The 20,765-nt window shown below is 35.9% G+C and overlaps 1 protein-coding gene across 1 annotated transcript in view; it reads right to left on the bottom strand.

Annotated features, from left to right (window-relative positions):
* Window positions 1-12,659: 12,659 nt before the first annotated feature.
* Window positions 12,660-20,765, bottom strand: part of SPICE1 (spindle and centriole associated protein 1) — a 76,839-nt gene continuing 68,733 nt past the window's right edge. The window contains exons 16-18 of the mRNA XM_044670093.1: window positions 19,798-19,900; window positions 15,097-15,184; window positions 12,660-13,964 (exon numbers count right to left, since the gene is read on the bottom strand). Of these exons, the coding sequence (XP_044526028.1) occupies window positions 13,911-13,964; window positions 15,097-15,184; window positions 19,798-19,900 (245 nt within the window). The 3' untranslated portion in view covers window positions 12,660-13,910. The remainder of the gene's footprint in view (window positions 13,965-15,096; window positions 15,185-19,797; window positions 19,901-20,765) is intronic.

Here is a 20,765-nt window from a genome sequence, read left to right as displayed (position 1 = left end):
GCACCTAAGAGGTTCCAACAAGGACCTCTCCAACTCTGCCAGTGCCACTGGATCTTCCATTCTCAGAAGTAAACCAAAGGAGTTGGGTGTCTTTCCATATGCATCTCTCCTGGGGTAAAAAGACTCCAGGCACCTTTGAATCACCCCATCAGAAGAAGACCAGACACATACTGAAAAGATTGTCCAATTCCTTTAGCTAGTTTCCACAAATTACTGCTTCTATGGATAGGTCCCCGAAATCTCTTCTGTTCTCCCCTTTTGAGGAAGGTGACCAAGTTTGATTACTTAACCTCAAACACATTTACAAATTCTATCTTGAGGTAAGTTATCTCTGCAGACAGCAGTTTTCTAATGGTTCCCCTTAACAACTCACTCTCTTCCCTCTCTTCTCCAGGGAACCAAAAAATGATAAATAAGCAAAAAAACAAACACGTGCACACACACACACACACACACACACACACACACACACAACCCTGGGGTCAAAAGTTTCAGCATCCCACCAAAGGCCCTACCTCAAATTTGAAATCTGGATGGCTAAATAGCAATTACTCCCAAATTCTTCCTGAGTCATTCTGGTATAAGCAAACTTTCCCAAAAAGCTTATATAACCATTTTCTTTCATAGGAAATGCTGTAGTTTCCTAATATGTCTTTCTCCAGGCAATTTAAATCACTTTATTTGCTGCTTTTTTTCTTTTTTGTCCAGACCTTTTATTTCAAATTTCCCAATTTAAAAAAAAAAAAACTCAGTCAATTGGTGCCTATCTGCAACTGTTCTGCCAATTATCATCTTAAAGAGATTCCTGGAGCACAGAGAGATTGGGCAGCTAGATGCCCCAAATGGCTAGAGAATGGAAATGAAATCAGGGAGAGCCAAAATCAAACTGTACTAAAGGCACTTGCCCTGAGAAAGGTGCTTAAACTCTAATTTCCCCAATTTCTTCAACTGTAAAATGGGGCTAATAATTTAGCTAGTATTCACTAATATAATATTATTAATAATTAGTATTGTTGTTTTATAAATTTATAAAAATGAATTTATTATTCATTATAATTATTATATTATAATAAATTGGATATTATTAGTAGCTAATCCACAGGATTGTGAGAACCAAATGAGATAACAAATGTAAAGCATTTTGCAAACCTTCAAGAGTTATATAAATCTAATTAATTAATTAATTGGAATATATAAATATGAGCCATTATTATTAAGTCACTTGCCCAAAATCACAGCAGCTGTAAGGGTCAAAGGTGGGACTTGAACCCAGGTCTTCTTGACTCCATAAATGATGCTCTAATCTACTGTGATATGCTTCATTTTTGCAATTTATAAAATGAAAATAAAGCATCCTTTTTAAAAATTGTCTAAAATCTTATCAACTTCCTAAATTGGAGTCAACATTAGATATTATGCAATAAAGCTTAATTTCAGGCCTTTTTTTTTTGGCAAACTGAATTTCCTCCCTCTGTGATGTTTATCCCACTGTCATAATAATACATATAGAAGTATGAATTTACTGGTAAATGTCTAGCAACCAGCTCTTTGAAAAATGCATATATGATACACTTTTAAGTTTAAGTTTAAGCCACATTAACATTTTCTCTATCACTTTCTATGTCTAGACTTTTTTGGACTTAAGTCCCACTTTTTTGCAGAAGAAGGGGCTCATAAGTGTCAATTATTGTATATTAACATGTTTCAATATGCTGATTAGTTTAACTGAACTTTTTTTCTTCATTTTTCTTCTTAAAGGAAAGTTTCTCTAAGAGAGATACAATAGAAACTCCCAGAGGTGCTTTAAAAAGAGAAGGTATCAATAAAAAATTTATTTTTTAAGATTTCATCTATTTGAGAAAATGTACTTCTATCCTTTTTTAAAGAAGTGGGGGACTACAGGTATAGAAAATTACATATACTGGGGCAGCTAAGTAGTATAGTGTTCAGAGCACCAGGACTGGAGTTGAAAGGACCTGAGTTCAAATCTGACCCAAGATACTTCCTAGCTATGTGACTCTGGGCAAGTCACTTAACCCCATTTTGCCTAGGCCTTGCCCTTCTGTCTTAAAGTTATATTAAGAAAGAAAGTAGATTCTTTTTTTTAAATAAAAACAAAGAAAAGAAATGATTAGCAGGTTGCTTTCTGTAAAAAATCTGAGAAGACTTGCATGAACTGATGCTAGTGAAATGAGCAGAACCAGAACATTATGCATGATAACAGCATTATCATGGAACCATCAGCTGCAAATGACTTAACTTTTCTCAACAATACCATGACCCAAAACAATTCCAAAGGATTCAAGATGATAAATGCCATCTGCCTCCAGAGAAAGAACTGATAAAATCTGAATGCAGATAGAAACATACTATTTTTCATTTCATTTTTATCAGGGTTTTTTGGTCTGCATTTTTTTACAACACGACCAACATGGAAATATTTTTTGCATGATTACACATGTATAACCTATAAAAAACTGCTTACTGTTGCAGGGAGAGGAAAAGAGAGGGAAGAAGAGAATTTGGAATTCAAAATGTTAAAAAAGTGAATGTTAAATATTGTTTTTACATGTAATTGGGAAAAATAAAATATTATTGAATATTAAAAAACCATCTTTCTGTTGAGCTTTCCATCTCTACCATCTCCTCCCCCCCTTTATAGCTAAAGTCCTTGAAATGAGCATCTACAACAGCTGCTGTTTTCTTTCTCTTCTTCTGGTCTCTTTTCAACCCTTTACAGTCTGACTTCCAATCTTACCATTCCACTTTTTTCCCCACTGAATTCCACTGAAATTGCTTTCCTTATAGTTAACCAGTGATTTCTTAGTTCCCATCCTCAGTTTCCTTGACCTATCCTCTCTGGAGCCTTTGACACTTCTCCTCAATACTTTCTTCTCTCTAGGTTTTCAGAACACCACACACCACTCTCTTGGTTCTCCTCCTACCTATCAGACTCCTTCTTCTCAGTCTCCTTTGCTGGATTCTCATCTAGGTCATGCCCTCTGATTAAAGATGTCCTACAGATCCCATCCTGGATCTTCTTCTCTTCTCCCTTTACATTACCTTACTTGGTGATCTCATTCTCTCCCAAGGATTTAATGACGATCTCTACGCTGATGATTCTCAAAAATTCTTACCTTGCCCTAACTTTTCTACTGACTTCTAATCTTGCACATCCAACAGCCTTGCAGACAACTCAAATTGGAGTTCTAGTGGACATCTTAAACTTGCCATGTTCAAAAACTGAAGTGGCAATCTTTCCCCCTAAACCCACCACTTCTAACTTTTCTCTTACTGTCAAAGGCAACATTATCAAATTAGCTATCATCCTTGTTTCCTCACTCTCTCTCATCCCCATATCCAAGCGTTTGCCAAGGCCTGTCAACTTCACCTTCCCCAAATCTCTCAAATATATTCTCTTCTCTTCTCTGACGCTGCTGCCATTTTGGCAAGGGCCCTCGTCACCTCCTGACTATTACAATAGCTCCTGGTGGGGCTTCCTGCCTCAAGCCTCTCTAGATTCCAATCCATCCTCCATTCAGCCATCAAAATGATTTTTCTCAAAGCATAAGTCTGACCGTGCCCCCCCCCCAAAACACACACACACACACACACACACACACACACACACACGCTCAATAAACTTTGTTGGTTCCATATCACCTTTTGGATCAAACATAAAATCCTGCCTGGCATTCAAAGCTCTTCATACCCTAATCCCCTCCAATTTTTAAACCATATTCCCCACCATATACTTACCAATACAGTGACATGGGCTTCTCTCTGTCTACAAACAAGACACTCCATCTCTCAGCTCTGGGAATTTTGGTGGGGAGCTGTCCTCCATGTCTAGAACACTCTTCTTCTTTATCTCTACCTCAATTTCCATGGATTTCTAAAAGCCCAACTAAAATCCCATTTTTTTAAAAAAAAAATTGGCATTTTTGCTTCTTTTATTTTTAAATTTTGTTAAATTTTTAACTTCTGTTTTAGAATCAATATTAAATATCAGTTTCAAGGCAGAAGAGTAGTAAGGATTAAGCAATTTTGGTTAAGTGAGTTGCTCAGGGACACACAGCTAGGAAGTATCTGAGGTCATAATTTTAGCCCAGCACATCCAATATCCAGTCTTCTTTTGTTTCTTTAAAGAATGTTTTAATTTCATTTTTTCTCAATTATATATAAAAACAATTTTAACATTTAAAAAAAAATCTTTGAGTTCCAAATTCCCTCCTTCCCTTCTCCCTCCTTGAGGAGGCAAGCAGCTTGACATAGATTATACGTGTTCAGTCATACAAAACATATTTCCATATTAGTCATGTTGCAACAGAAAATAAAGGCCAAAAAAGAGAAGGAAAGCAGAGTTTAAAAAGATCTGCGTTCAGGTTCCCATTGGTTCTTGGGAGGTAGACAGCATTTTTCATTGTAAGTCCTTTGGAATTCTCTTATGCCACTGCATTGCTGAGAATAGCTATGTCTTTCACAGTTGATCATCATAATTATTGCTGTTATTACATATAATGTTCTCCTGGTTCTACTCATTCACTCTGCATCAGTTCATATTAAGTCTTCCCAGGTTTTCTGAAAGCAGTCTGCTTATTATTTCTTATAGCAAAATAGTATTCCAACACCATCATATACCACAATTTATTCAGCCATTCCCCAACTGATAGACATTGCTTCAGTTTCTAATTCTTTGCCACCACAAAAAAAGCTGCTATAAATATAAAATCCCATTTTCTACAGAAAACCTTTCCCATCTTCTCTTAATTCTAGTACCTTTCTTCTTTTAATGATTTTCTATTTATCCTTTAGGTAGACTGTAAATATTAGGTTGCTCGCTATCTCCTTGATTAGATTGTGAGCTTTTGGAGACCAGGCCTGCTTTGGCCTCTTTTTGTATCTTCAGTGTTTAGCACAGTGTTTGACATTTAGAAGGCACTTAATAACTATTTATTTATTGACTGATTGAAAAATACCAGACATGGGGGCAGCTGGGTGGCTCAGTGGATTGAGAGCCAGGTCTAGACACTGGAGGTCCTAGGTTCAAATATGACCCTCAGACACTTCCTAGCTGTGTGATCCTGAGCAAGTCACTTGACCCCCATTGCCTAGCCCTTACTGCTCTTCTGCCTTGAATCAATACAGAGTATTGATTCCAAGATGGAAGGTAAGGGTTTAAAAAAGAAAAAAAGAAAAATATACCAGACAGGCAGCACTGAAACAAACCATTTGTGCAGCTTAGAGGTTTAAAATTTCAACTTATGTGTTAATGTAGGGTGGAGGCTTTAAGTCTTAATTGTAACACATGCAATCTGAAGTCATAAAATGAACATATCTGTACCACAGAATGGAATTTTCTGACACTAAAAACGTGCACTTATTTATAATTATATTAAAATGTACTTCCACCCCTTGCATGTTTTACCAGTAATTATTTGTCTTGTTTACCCCTAATTCCAAGGCTTTGACCAGGTTTTGTTATTGTTGTTTTAAATGTGGAGTCTCACTTCTTGCATTTAAGGAGCTGATATGTGAGAGGCATCAGGGTGGGTACTAGAGAAACAGACAAAAATTAAACAGTCTCTGCCCTTTAAGAGGTTACCATCTGTTGGGGAAGGTAATAAATAAGCATTTATGGAGCATATATTTTGTGTCAAGCACTGTTGCTAAAGCATTTTACAAAATTTTCTCATTTGATCCTCAAATCAACACTGCAAGATGGGTCCTGTTATTACCCTCCTCCCCATTTCATAGTTGAAGAAACTGAGGCAAATAAAAGGCTAAGTGATTTACCCAGAGTCACACAGCTAGTACTGAATTTAAACTACAGTTTTCCTGCCTTCAGGTCCAGTACCTTATCTATAGCACCACCTAGCTGCATGACAAACATGAACATAAAAAGTATGCAAAAATATATACGAAATAAATACAGTTTCCTAGGAAAGGAGCTAGCCACAGTCTGTGAGCATGCATTCGTATCTTCACTTGGTTATATTCACCCCATCCTTCTAGTTTGTCCAGAATTTTGGGGATCCCCAATATATCATTCAATGTATTAGCTAAAAGCAGCTAGTTTCAGTACACACACGCACTCACACATATTCATCTATATTTGTTGAATGAATAAATGAGGAAAGAGACGCTCCCTCTTTGCGGTGCTCAGGGAAGCTTAAGAAAACAGAGAGCTGGGGGTGGGGGGAAATTTGATTCCAGTAAATCAAGGACATAGAAGAGGATGAGAGGAGCGAAATGTGGGGCCGAGAATTAAGAAAATCGAAGTTAGCCTGCTCTTAGAAGGAAGAGGCAGAGGCTGAGCCCCCCAGCTCCTGAGATGTGGTACTTACCCAGGGGATCTGCGGTAAAGCTCTCTCTAAGGCACTGGCTGAGACCGTCCTTCGTTTACTGCCGTTACCACGGCAACCACAAGCTCTCCTCCCTCTGGGAGAGGAGGCAGGGAGTGCCTCAGCTGAGCTGTAACGCGCATGCTCGGATCCGTGACCCAACCCTGAAAAGCATCCCTGAGTTGACAGGAGGATAGCAACCGCTGACGTGATTGCGGGCCGTGCGTGGGCAAAGGTTTGCTTCGTCTCCGGGCTACGGAAACGGTGGTGGCTGCCTGCTTACCGCTTCTAAGAGGGTCGTACGGATTCAAAAACCAAAGCAACCCTGAAGACTGCACCCCGACTCCCAAGTCTTAGTAAGCAGCTGAAATGAGTCGGCTGCAAACCTCTTCGAATAGCACAAAGGAGATCCGACTTCTCATAACGTGGCATGACTTGGCGAACTCGTGCGTTCTTGCACCATCCTGCAGTTGGTCTTTAAAAAGCCAGCAGGAATTTACAATTGGGGGTTCTTCGGCAAGGAAGTCTGGCGGAGTCGGGACAGATTCCCACATTTATAGGGCTGTTTTTTTATTGCTCACATACCTCCCAACTTAAAGTTATCGTTACAAGAAATTAGGATGGTCTAGTGTCTATACTTTTGAAGTTGCTTTAGAATAATTTGCACCATGGGTTTAGGTTCTTCAAACGTTTTTCTTTTTGGTCCCAAGAAACTGTGCATAAAAGCATCACATTTGCATTTAACATTATCGAAACAATGGTTTTACATACGCACACACCAGAAAAACTGACGTTTTCAGTTTATCTATTTTATGGGAAAAGTATGGAAAATTGAACATCTATTTTCTGCTTGGGCCAACGACTGGATGCTGAAAACAATTATCTTGGGGTAGGGGCAATATGTGGTGCCTAGCACGTTAAGATGCTGATGAAAATAACCTTACAAAAAAGTATTTCTGAATGCACACACTATAGAGAACATGGTTTAAAGTCCTCACATATACTGTATTAGTAAGTTGTTTTCATTGTCTACCAACTCAATTTCCACACACACATTAGATGGACAAAATCACAAATTATTGAAATCTATAATGGACCCTAGAGATCATATAGACTAAACTCATTTAAAGTTGAAGAGAAGTCCAAAGAACTGCAATGTTCTGATTCTAAATCTGTTCTTTCCTCTATATGAGTGTTTTGTTTTTTTTTAAAAAACCTTCACCTTCTGTCTTCCAATCAATACTAAGAATTGGCTCTAAGGCAGAAGAATGGCAAGGGCTAGGCAATTGGGGTTAAGTGACTTGCCCAGAATCACAGAACTAAGTGTCTGAGGCCATTTGAACCTAGGACCTTGCTTCTCCAGGCCTGGATTTCTAACCCCTGAGCTACCTAAATGCCTATATCACTATTAACCTTTTTTTTTTTTGTCACAGACCCCTTCTTAGAATATTTTTAAATACATAAAATAGTATAACAATTATACTGAAATAACTCTTGGAACTCTAGAGCAGTATTTTAAAGTTTTGTTTTTACATAACCTTCATTTCTAAATAAATTCTTCTTGCTTCCCTCTCCAGTCATGTTTATATATGTTTAGTTATTTATTGCCAATTACATGTTATAACAAATCTCCACACTTTTCCTAAATTATTGAATTTATCTCCCTCTCTCCCTTCCTTTCCTCCTCCTGGTGCTGGCAGATGATTCAATCTGGATTATATATGTATTATCATGTAAAGCACATTTTTGTGAGTAATCTTATACAACCAAAACCCCAAAGCATAAACCCAAATAAACAATTGAAGAATCGTAACTTTCATCTGCATTCTGATTCTAGCAGTTCTTTCTCTGGAGGTAGATAGCTTCTTTGTCATAAGTTCCTCAGAACTGCCCTGTATCATTGAATTGGCAATAAAGCTATATCTCTCATATTTGATCATTCCACAATATTGTTGTTACTGTGTACAATGTTTTACTGGTTCTGCTTATTTCACTTTGCATCAGTTCATGTAGATCTTTTCAGTTTTTTTCTGAAATCATATTGTTCATCATTCCTTATAGCACAAAAGTATTCCTTAACCATCATGTACCACAATTTGTTCAGCCATTCCCCAACTGAGGGACATACTTTTAATTTCTAATTCTTTGCCACCACAAAAAGAGCAGCTATAAATATTTTTGTACAAGTAGCTTCTTCCCCCCTCCTTTTTTTTTTTTAATCTCTCAAGGGACAGATATAGTAGTGGTGTTACTGAATCAAAGGGTATGCACCGTTTTATAGCCTTCTGGGCATAATTCCAAATTGCCCTTTAGAATGGTTGGACCAGTTCACAACTCCACCATCAATGCATTAGTGTCCCATTTTTGCCACATCCCCTCCAACATTTATCATTTTCCTTTACTGCCATATTAGCTAATCTAATAAGTGTGAGGTGGTACCTCAGAATTGATGGATTTAGAACACTTTTTTCATATGGTGATAGCTTTGGTTTCATCATCTGAAAACTGCTTATTCATATCCTTTGACCATTTATCCATTTGGAGAATGACTTGGATTCTTATAAATTTGATTTAGTTCTTTATGTGAGAAACAAGACTTTTATTAGAGAAATTTGTTATAGAATTTTCCCCCATTTGTCATTTCCTTTCTAATCTTAGTTTCATTGGTTTTGCTTGTACAAAATAATTTTAATATAATCGAAATTATTCTTCCTATATATTGCAATGTTCTCTATCTCTTCTTTGGTCATAAATTCTTCCCTTCTCCAAAGATATGACAGGTAGACAATTCTATGTTCCCCTGATTTATAATATCACCCTTTATGTCTAAATCATATATTCATTTTGACTTTATCTTGGTATAGGGTGTGAGATGTCCAGTCATCCCTTTGGACAAAAATTAAGGGGTGGGGAGTTGTGGAAGGCAGGGATAGTTCAGCAAAATGAACCAATTTTCCCCACCCTTCCATCCCTCCTTCTTCCCACTCTTCACAGAGGTCAAGCTTTATTATTATAATTATACCACATTCTACGCGACTGGGGGATGGAGAGGAGTAGAGGGGGAGGATTTTTTCCATTTGCATTGTTGTAGTAATTCTATACATTATTTTCCTGATTCTGTTTACTTCATTTTGCATGAAATCATAACTGTTCCCATGATTCTCGGCCCCATTAGTGTTTATTGATTCTTACAGCACAGTAATATTTCATTACATTCATTTGCCACAATTTGTTTAGCAATTACTTCTTTCTCTAGTTCTTTACTACTACAAAAATACTCTACTACAAATATCTGGGTTTGTATGAGACAGCACTTTCAAATGAGCCATAATCTACAAAAAACAAAAGTATAGTGTTCACCACCAATCAAAAGTCCATTCTTCTCAAGTGCTGCTGTAGTAATTCAAGATAGTTTTCAATAATTTAGGGGAGACTTTACTCCTAAGAAAAGTCATTGAAGCATTTGCAGAAGTTATCAGTGCTATATGGCTTAGAGATGAATCTTGGTAAAATAAAGGGAATATAAAACAAATATTTCATGCAATATATGTGGACAGTGTGGAGATTTAGATAGTTGGAATGTGTACCTTCGTAACTGAATTTTTCATGACAGCAAAGAATAAAAGTGAATCAAATGAGGTAAAAAAAATGCTGGCTGTACTACTTTCAACCATCATCACAATGAGTGATGAAGAGAGATCAGGACATAAGGATTAACTCTTCTGTTCTGCTAGCAATGAATTATCCATCAGAATACTAATTGGTACACAACAAAACGTGAAAAATTTTAAAGGAGCTTTTTCCAACATGCAATGTGAAGACTAATGCATAACGTCTTTCTTTGAGGTCACATGACAACAGCAGAAGGTAGGGGGACACAAGTGTATTGAAGACAGTCTACTTCGGGGACGTTGGGTGAGCAAGAATGGCAGAATGCCCAAATGATAATCCCTTGAGACCATGAAGAAATCATTGTCTAAACTTAGGGTAAAACTGAGGATGATAACAACTTCCCTATATGCTTTCCCAGAATTGTTGTAAGGAAAAGAAAGCACTTAATAAACATTAAAGTGTGACCTAGGTGTGAGTTAGTATTCCCGAGTAATGAGATCTAAATATGCATTCAAAATGTTAAAACACAACTGAGAATATTAATTTCATTTTCTTCTAAGGTATGAGTTGATATCTTTAATGAAGTTCACCTAAAGGCAATCAATATTTTCTTTTTCCTAGACTGTATAATTGATTTTTGGTCATGTGGGAAAACTTACTTATTATTATTATTAGAGATGAATCTTGGTAAAATAAAGGGAATATGAAACAAATATTTCATGCAATATATGTGGACAGTGTGGAGATTTAGATAGTTGGAATTCAGCTACCAATTAATAAACACATATTATATACAAAGTACCAAACCAGGCACCAGAATTACCAGGAAGCTTTTGTACAAACAAAAGGGAAATTGTTTCTTTTTGATACTTTGACAAATGTCACAAAAATATAAAGCATTATTAGCCATATGGTCATTCAAATACAAACGGAGGCAATCACTACCTTTCTATGCTTCAAGGGCAAATTTCACATGGGAAAATTTTTTTACATATATACTTCATAAAAAGACATGAATTTTTAAAATGTAGATTATTGCAGGTAGAAATGCCTCACCCTAGGCTGTCTTTTATTAAATAATTTAAAATTTGGTGTGACATAATGGATACAGTACCAGTCAGTTTTAGGAGAATCTAAAGCCCAGCCTCTAATGCAAATTACATATGTGGCCATGACCAAACCCCTTAACCTCTAGGTTCTTCGGAAAAATCTCCAAAACTATGCTAAAGGTGAGTTGTCAAGATTGTGGAGTGGGTCAGTGGATAGAGTACCAGGCCTGGAGTCAGGAGGACCTGGATTCAAATCTGATTTCAGAAACTTCCTAGCTATGTGACCATGGGCAAGTCACTTAATGCCAATTGCCTAGCCTTGCCCTTCTGTCCTTGAGTTGTTATTAAGACAGAAAGTAAGGGTTTAAAAAAAATAAGTTGTCAGATCTGCATTGGTGGAAGGAATTTACACACTCAGTGTTCCTACACTAATGAAATAACAGGATCTGAACCAAAGAAATTCAAGTTTTGCATTATCCTTAATTTGGTTCCTTTGTAAGACATGGTCTGTACTATTACACTGTGATCTCCTTAAGGGTAAGCACTGTCTTTTACCTCTTCTTATATCCCCATGGCTTAGCACAGTGCCTGGTGCATATTAGGCACTGAATGTTTACTGATCAACTGGTATAAATAGAATGTGAAAGAGAAAATTTGTTATGTCTTGTTGAGTGGGTATCCTCCTATTTTTAATAAGCGGACAGTTTCTTTTGGGAGACCACCTTCTGCCTTACATATTTTGGTGGATTTTATCCTCAATTTGTAAGCTCCCCAAGAGCAAGGACCATTATATTTCTCTTCGTATTCCTAGTATACTCTTACGTGATAAATACTTAATGTATTGTATATACTGTAAAAACTGAATTTAAAGATGGATGCAAATGCTGTTGACCTAAACATTGTTAAGCAATTAAAATTTCCCCTCACTCTCAATGTTAATGAAGATCAGTTGTTAACAAAAGTGTAAATCTATACTAGCTTAATTAGTATTTAGACCCAAAGATCCTTAGGAAAGTCTAAGAAATGAAGAAGGCTACCATTTGTTATAACATTTTAATAGATCAAATAGCAGGCAACCTGCTAACACATGGATAAATCTGAAAATGAAGAGATGAAATTCCACTATCTTTTCTTATTTCATCTATTGTGGACTAGTCCAATGATTGCACTGATAAGAGAAGGCCAAGATGAAAAAACTCCCTCTATCCATACAGGTTTGTACATTCTCTAATTCATCATCTCTCCTTGATAGAGCACTGTGAAACTAAGTGATTTGCTCAGGGCCACACAGCTAAAATGTATCAGGGTAAAACTTGAATCCAGATCTTTTGAGTCTTGAGGTTGGCTCTTAATGCAGTATGTCTTATCATCTCTCATTCTCAAGGATTTGTGAATTTTACTTTTGTAATTTGTCAGAAGGGAAGTGATATGAAAAGGGTGGGTGCTAAAATCCATAAGCCACTATTAACTGGGTAAAATAGTGGGGCTCGTAGCTACTGTCAAATCCTGAGCTCAGAGGAACCAGAAACTAAAATGAGGCAATGGACCACTGGGAAAAATGTTAAATGAAAAGCAGAATGAGAGAATGAATTCATAGATCAAGACAAGTTGTGTGGTTCTTCAAAAGCACAAAAAAGGGATGAGACTAAAAAGGTTTATAAACTCAGAATGGGGTAACATTTATTAAGGTACCAATTACACACAGTGCAGTGTCAGTTAAAACAAAAGAATGAATAAGGATGTAGGACAAGCAAATTATACAAATGATTTCATGGAAATATATTCAGTATTTCTTGAGGAAATAATTTCCATTTCTATGCCTGAGCATGAGCTCAATAAATAAAAGTTTCAAGCAAATACAGAGTGAACTGGTCAATGACAAATATAAAAAGCAGGAATATTTCAAAAAGCAAGTGTTCAAGAAAACTCAATGCCCAACATATCTGGGAAATTGCCAACATACTTATATTAAGAATTTGCTTAATGTCCCATAATGGCCCCATTCAAGATAACACCAAGAAGAAATCATTTTTAAATCATAATCCCTTTTCAGCTACTAGATCTAGAATTGACTCATTATTATTCTCTTAGAAACTAGATAGCTTATTGACATAGGTGTTATTAGAACAGTTAACATGAAAATGTACGATGCAAATTACTATGATTTTTTATTTGAAATTCATTGCCCACCAATATAGACAAAAGTTTACATTTTTTAAAAACATATAAGCATATTCTATAATATATACAACTATTCTCATCTACTGAACAAACACAAACATACTCACACACCCATTTTTAAAATAACTCTATAAACAACATGCTCAAAAAAGGTGGGGAAAGCAGTGACTTCCATAGCAGTAAGTCTGAAACCAAGAAGGTATTAAAATTTTTTTCCTAAGTCAGTAATTGTGCTCACACAGGAGAGAAAACTTTTATTACAGAGACTGACCCATAGCAACTCTGCTCTTTATGGGAAAAAAAAAATTAAAAGATGTCAAAGGTGACATATGTTATGTGCCAGAAATAGGAATTCAACTGTTGCAGGTATAAATGTCATACAGTTGTTTGGTTTTTTTTTACTCAAATAGTGAAAAATTTTAAAGGTTTGTGATGTCCTCAACTTGATTCCTTCAAAGGAAATGACTGGAATGTGATATTGTAATTCCCCAATTGTCAAATTTCAGTCAAAAATGCTGTTTCTTAAATGCGTATTCTTTCAAAAAGGTCAACATCCAAAATAAATGCAGAGATATAACAAATGTTTTACTTCTGTCCACCAGAAGAACTAATGCATAGATTTCTGTGGGCTAAAGGAACAACGTGAAAAGGCAAGGACTGGGAAGTAGAAGTTCATGAAGAAAATATTTAAAAATAAAACAAGATCTGTAAAAACAAACTTCACTTATGTCACATGTGTAGAAAGAGCAAACCAGCCGCCTTCTCTTTGCTTTTCAACCTGTTGAATACAGAGGCAGAGAAGATTTAGATAAATTATCTGAAGAATCTTATAATAGAGGAGACCACTCAGCTTTCAGAGGTGAGAATAATAAGCAAGTTATCATATATCATTATCAGTGAATCAGATTTTAGCTGCAATTGTTACTGCCCAAAACCTTCATTCTCCACTAAGAAAGGGTTTGTCAAATAAAAGATTCTGGAGAAGGAATAAACAACCTCTCCACTTAGGAGGTGTTTTTTGTTTCTAAAGACTAATTAATCTGTGTAACCATATCTCAGGTACAAACTAAAAAGGAGCAAAAGAAGCAATGTTCTTCTAGTACAAGAAATGGGGACAAATGCTACAAGATATCCATAACTTTTTGCTAGCATATAAGAAAAATAAAAGCCAATCTCAGAACTATGAAGCAAACAAGGGACTTGAGCATATAACATTTATGAAAGTACCTATTGGTTTTTGTATGGCTTATATTTTTGGTTGCACCCATGATTTCATTATGGGCATTTCAGTACATGGAATTTCTTGGGACAAAACTTTCTCTGCCAGTGCAAAACCTAAGAGGATTGATAGCTCCCTGAGCATGAAAAGATTAAGTGACTTGACCAGGCATTATGTGTCAGAGGCAGGAGGTAAGAAAATTCCTTGAGATTCCTTCTCAGAAAGGACTGAGAAAGATAAAAATGTGTTTCATTGATATTGAAAAGTGGTAAGAAGAGAAGCTTTTACATATATTACAAAATAGTAAACTTCTATGTGTTTCTATAGCAAAATTAGACACATGAAAAACACTTAAAAAACATCCATCCTCTAGACAACAATTACCCCAAAAAATGTTTTTAGAATTGTCACTTTTTAAAAAAATCTTACAACTTACAATGTTCCTCCTCAATTTACTCCTGCTGAGTTGTCATGGACAAAAAAAAAAATCACCAACTTTCCAATAAAGAGTGTCTTTTAACCTGGAGGATGTCTATTCAAGTCTAGGAATCAAAGTTCCAAGAGAAAAATAATTCCCTTTCTCCCACCAATCCCTGCCCCATCCACATTCCAACCCATATCACAAATATGATCTGTAAGTTTAAAGTATTTCTAGGATGGCAAAGCATTGCAGTCACTTTTCCTCATGTACCTTTGCCCTCTGATTGAGAGGTGTAAATCTTCCACTCCCTGAAGTGGTATTTAATGGGGAGCAGGAGTTACTGGTGGCACCTGAAGATCTAGTCATAAAGAAGGAAAAAAGAGAAAGCCGTCACATATAACACTTGAAACTTGTGCAAAATTATTAAAATGCTGGAACCTGGCAAAAAGATCACAATGAAATTTTAACTGCAAGTAGTTCAGTTGTTTAAGTTGTAGAAAATGGTTATAGTGATTCTGGAGAAAAAACTTTTTCCCCCCATTCTACCATTTCTCCTCTAAATTTATTCTCATTGATTTTTGTCTGTAAAAGTTCTTTGTTTTTTTTTTTAATTTCCCTTTAGATCTGTGATTTCTTCAGCTTTTAGGGAGGAATTCCCCTCTACCAACTTCCAACAGCACAACTTTAGCCTCAGAGAGTTGCCTAAGGGAATGTTTCAAAGGACAGACTAGGCCAAGTATTGGCCTGCATGCCAGCACAGGGGAAGCTACTCCATTCCCCCTCTTCCCAGTGCCCGAGGACATTATTTTGTATGCCCCATTCCCATGTCCCCCACTCCAAAGCAGAGTACTTCCCTCCACTGTCTGGGGTAATGCAGGGGACGGGAGCTCACAGGTAGCTTAAAGTTGCAGTTTGAGCACTCAAACTTGAAAACCTTCACCAACACTGGATTAGACTGTATTCTAAGGTTAAGTCAGGAAGTATTAAGAATCTAACTATATACATCAGGCACTCTGAAAAGTGTTAACAATATAAAGAAAGGGGGAAGTGATTCCTTCTCTCAAGGAACATCCAGTATAATGGAAAAGATAACTGTGGGGGCAGCTGGGTAGCTCAGTGGATTGAGAGCCAGGCCTAGAGACGGGAGGTCCTAGGTTCAAATCCGGCCTCAGACACTTCCCAGCTGTGTGACCCTGGGCAAGTCACTTGACCCCCATTGCCTACCCTTACCACTCTTCCACCTATAAGTCAATACACAGAAGTTAAGGGTTTAAAATAAAAAATAAAATAAAAAAATAAAAAAATAAAAAAAGATAACTGTGATAAGGAGATTTAATCTACCCTGCCCATCTTTAGATTTAATCACCAAAGGTGAAAACATCTCCACTTAACCCACGAATTGGGTAGTCTGTGACCCATGTGTGCTAGAGTGAGTGACAAATCAGAATTTTCTGACTGCCTCCTGGGCAGTCCTAAGAAAAGTGTCTGTTGTGATTGGCCACGTAAACTACGAGGAAGGCACAGGAAGTGACGCAAAAGAGGCCCCTTTAAAAAGAGAGAATTGAGTGAGCCAGGGGTCTTCTGGTTCTTGCTTAGACATGGAGGAGCCCTGGACCCTGAGACCTTGGAATTCCACGTGGTGAGTGTAAAGACTAACTCTTCCTGAACTTCCCTTAAGGAATTTCCCTTTCAAAAGAGACTCTGTGACTGAAGCTTTGGCTTCATACACCTCCGGGGCCTTTGGGCCTCGGCCCTCAGCTCAAGGCTTGCCCTTTTTCCAATTGAGGACTAGTTATATCTGCTTGGGTTAAACCAGGGACCTAAGCGAATTATTTAGTTTGTCAGGTTAATTATCTTACCTTATCCTCTGTCTAAATTTCTTAATTTCTCTCTCTCTTCTCATTTGAAAATAAACTTCCATAAAAGTCATTTTGACTTGAGGTTATTCTTTAATTGGGGATTGATAATTATTCAATTCTCTGTTGACCTAACCTTTTAATTTTCACCCAATCAAAAACCCTTTTTACCCCTTACATAACTTAGGAATCACTGTATGAAGATACATACAGAATAAATTGGAGATAACCTCAGAAAGAAACCACTAAAGGTGCAAGGATTGGCTTGGGGGTCACGTAGTTTTCTATCTATACACAAGAGTGCCTTTTAATTTCATGTAACCAAGATACCGGCTGTGATCTGCACTGGAGTAAGGAGTAGGTTTATCAATCAACTCAAAGGTATACTGACTATCAAAACATCAAAAAACCTTTTCAGAGAGACTTCCATATGCAAGAAGGTAGAAGTACAAAGGGGCATAAGCCACAATGTGGTCATTGAATACCTTTCAATCTAGCTAAGTTGATGAGACTTAATTACATATGAAAAAAAAACTATTACAATACAAAATACACATGCTACTGGCAAAGAAAGGTATGGACAATAAATGCTAAAGGAATTCAAAGAAGGAATACCTAAAGGTTGGAGCAACCCAAGAAAGCCTTATGAAGGAGATGGCATTTGGCCTAGATCATGAAAGGAGAAAAAAAGGTATTCTAGTAAGGGAGAAAGGTTCAACAGGTCCTCTGACTCCAAATACAGTGCTTTTCTACCACACCTTGCTATCCAAAAGGTAGTATGAGATACAAGACAAGAGGTCGGGTGATATAGGAGATAAGTAGATAAGACATCTATATATCTTGTATAAACACACACACACATATATATGTATGTATGTTTATATGCATATATCAAATATACAAAAGCACCATAAATTTTCCCAAGTCCCTTATATTTCATCATGAAGATATATAATAAATTAGGTTCCCTGCCCTATGAAGAGTCCTTAATCTTTCCACGTTAAAGAATATGATGTATTCCTAATTGCTTTTTAATTCATCCTAATCCTAATTTATAACTTACTAATGCTGAAGAGAGATCTTAAAGATCTTCTAGTCCAAATCTCTGCTTTTATAAAAGAAGAAACTAAAGCCTAGAAAGGTTCAGTGATTTGCTCAATTACATGGCTAGCTGGCAGGAGAATTAGAATCTAAACTCAGGTTTTCTGACTCCTGGAGTCCAGTGCTCTTTCTCTCCATTTTGAATAAATTTTTCAGAAAACACGGCAATTTCTCAATTTTAGGGCATTTTAATATTTACAAAAAAGTAAATAGTAAGAAAAGAAATCCTTTTCCTTTATTTTGGGAATACTTAATATAGCTTCAACATTCCTTTAACAACATCCTCTGCTTTTATCTACATTAAGTTTAAAATATTAGAAACTTTGTGTTTTAATTCAGGAATTATAGAACCTAGCTATAACAAGCATTTATTCATTCAGCAAATATTTATTAAACGTATTAAAACAATATATCTGATATTCTGAACAACTGTTGCTAATGCCAAAGAAGACAAGGCAAAGAAGTCCTTTGTAATCATAAAAAACACTAAAATATGTGAATGAATATAAAACTAATAACTGTATTAATAACAATAATAAATAGAATTATACTGAGAGATCTAATAATCACTTGGAATAAAAAAGTTTTGCTTTATTCTGAGACAAACAATAAATTTCATATTCTGAGTTTAATAAGCTTCTCTTCATGACTTCTATTTCACAATGCTTTTGCAATATTCTACAAAACTCTGTGCATTTATGCTTTTTTAAGGTATTTTATCATTTAAAAAAACTTTTCAAACCTATTCGCTATTTCCAAATTCATGATATGGAAATTCTGATAGATTTCTTAGAAAATTCTGCCCTAAACACAAAGATCAACAATAGTACTACTATTCTTCCTCTCTAAGGTCCTGTAAACAGAGCAGTTTCACAGTTCTGTAACTAAATATTATTATTGTGGCACTTTTATATTGGATAATTTTTCTCAAAGAATATTTCACATAGAAAAGATCCATTTAAGAGAGAAAAAACAATGCACTTCATATAATGGGTCTCCAAGTACAATATAACTATAAAGTAATAAAAAGAAACTGATTTCATGAGCCACAACAATTACTTGACAATCATTTTTCACATAAATCTTTAGGCTTGGAAAACTGAATTCTCTTGGGCCCCTTATGACAGTATCATCCAAACCAATTCAAAACTTGCATATGAAAATGGAAAATCATGAGTAGGCTTAGGGGGATAAATATGACATTAATCAAATTAAAATTGCACTGAAATTACTATTATGTAAATAATAAATTTACATAAAATAAAAAATTTAAAAAAAAAACCTCCAGTCGGTAAAGGCAGAAATCCTAAAGAAAACACACAATTCTTAGTGTCAGGATGTCCTAGGATAATTTTATATGCCATAATCAATGTCTTGGGTAATGAAAATTGAATTAAATGTATTTTTTAAATTTGTTTTTAAACTGTAGGTAAGTTAATGATTATTATAAAAAGAATTTATTCAAATTCTGTAAGAAACACATTCTTAGTGGTTTTTAATTTTTACAAATTTCCTTCAAGCAATATATTTGCATTTAAATCTTTTATTGTTTGAGAAAAAAAAGATGACTCGTGTAATCTCGGGTCCTTTAAAGCAGCCTTGTGTCTATGTGTGAGAGAGGAGAGGGAAAGGGAAAGGAGGGAGGGTGGGAGAGAGTAACTACTCTGAGTACAAATGGAGAGAGAGAGAGAGAGAGAGAGAGAGAGAGAGAGAGAGAGACTCCTTCCAGACAATAAAACATCAGCTTCATTTAAAAAAAAAGTGGGGTGGGGGGATTGAAATCTCCTTCAATTCCACTTTTCTCTGGGGCTTCTTGGTCCCCAAGTCCTTTCATACTCAATTGTGGTTTATTAACCCTTTTCTTCTCTTTATCCAAGTAATGACACCACACACACACAATTCCATCCTGCCAACTACAATTAAATCAGAGTGCAAACAACTTATCATAAAGAGTTGTACAAAGTGCCTCTTATATTTTTGGTGTTTAATAAATATTTATTTACAATAATCCCACCTTCTTGCATTCATTCCACTAGCAGAAGAAACAGCACTGCCATTCAAGTTCTCTGTAGTTTCTGCCCCTGGAACAGACATCTCAATTGTCCTTTTTCCACCTTCTAGGAAATAAAATTTTAGTTACATTAAACCTCTGTTTAAAGAATTGACCATTCATTTTTGTTTATGTCTACAACCTACAGATTAGTAATTTTTTTGGCTGTTCATTTAAATATTTTTTTAACCATTATGGTCTGTAATCCAAAAAAGTCATTCAGATATACCCAAGTGATTAGAAAAATGGAATTGTGAAACAAAATAACTTGGTTTTTATTGTTAATACCAAAATATCCCAGTAAAGTAGCATCTAGGGATTCAGAACCTTTTAACAACAGGTAATATAATAAACTTTAAAAAGTAACAAATGGAAAACAAGAAGTGCCCACAAGCAATTCAGAGAAGTCTTCAATCAAAAAGTCAGGTGTCTGAAATTTTCAGGCAAAAAGAAAGCTCTAAAGAGCTTAACATCTGTTAAGTGAGTAAGAGAATTTAGGTAGTAATAGTCAATTAAAATATTATTGTTCTACTTGCCATTGGGTTATCAAGGCTATGCTAATAAAATATAAACTACTCTGAGTGGAAATGCTTCAAGAATAAGCCTTTTGGGGGTGGTTAAGTAGCACAGTGGATAGAATGCTCGAGTAAGGAGAACATAGGTTCAAATATGACCTCAGATAATTTCTATCTGTGTGACATTGGGCAAGTCAACCCCAAATTGCCCAGCCCTATTGCTCTTTTGCCTTGGAACCAATACTCATATCAATTCTAGGACAGAAGATAAGTGTTTAATAAAAAAGAAAAAAAAATAAGTCCAAGGACAAATATAATAAGTAAGTTTGGAAATGCTCCTCACCAAGCTGACTACGGAGTAATAAGCATTTTATCTGGGTACTAAAATAGACAAGAGCTGTGATCTGCATCAGTGAA

Source organism: Gracilinanus agilis, chromosome 3 (genome assembly GCF_016433145.1).
Source record: "Gracilinanus agilis isolate LMUSP501 chromosome 3, AgileGrace, whole genome shotgun sequence".
NCBI lineage: Eukaryota > Metazoa > Chordata > Mammalia > Didelphimorphia > Didelphidae > Gracilinanus > Gracilinanus agilis.
Note: the sequence above shows the minus strand (reverse complement) of the source record. Positions and strands in the feature narration are given on the sequence as shown.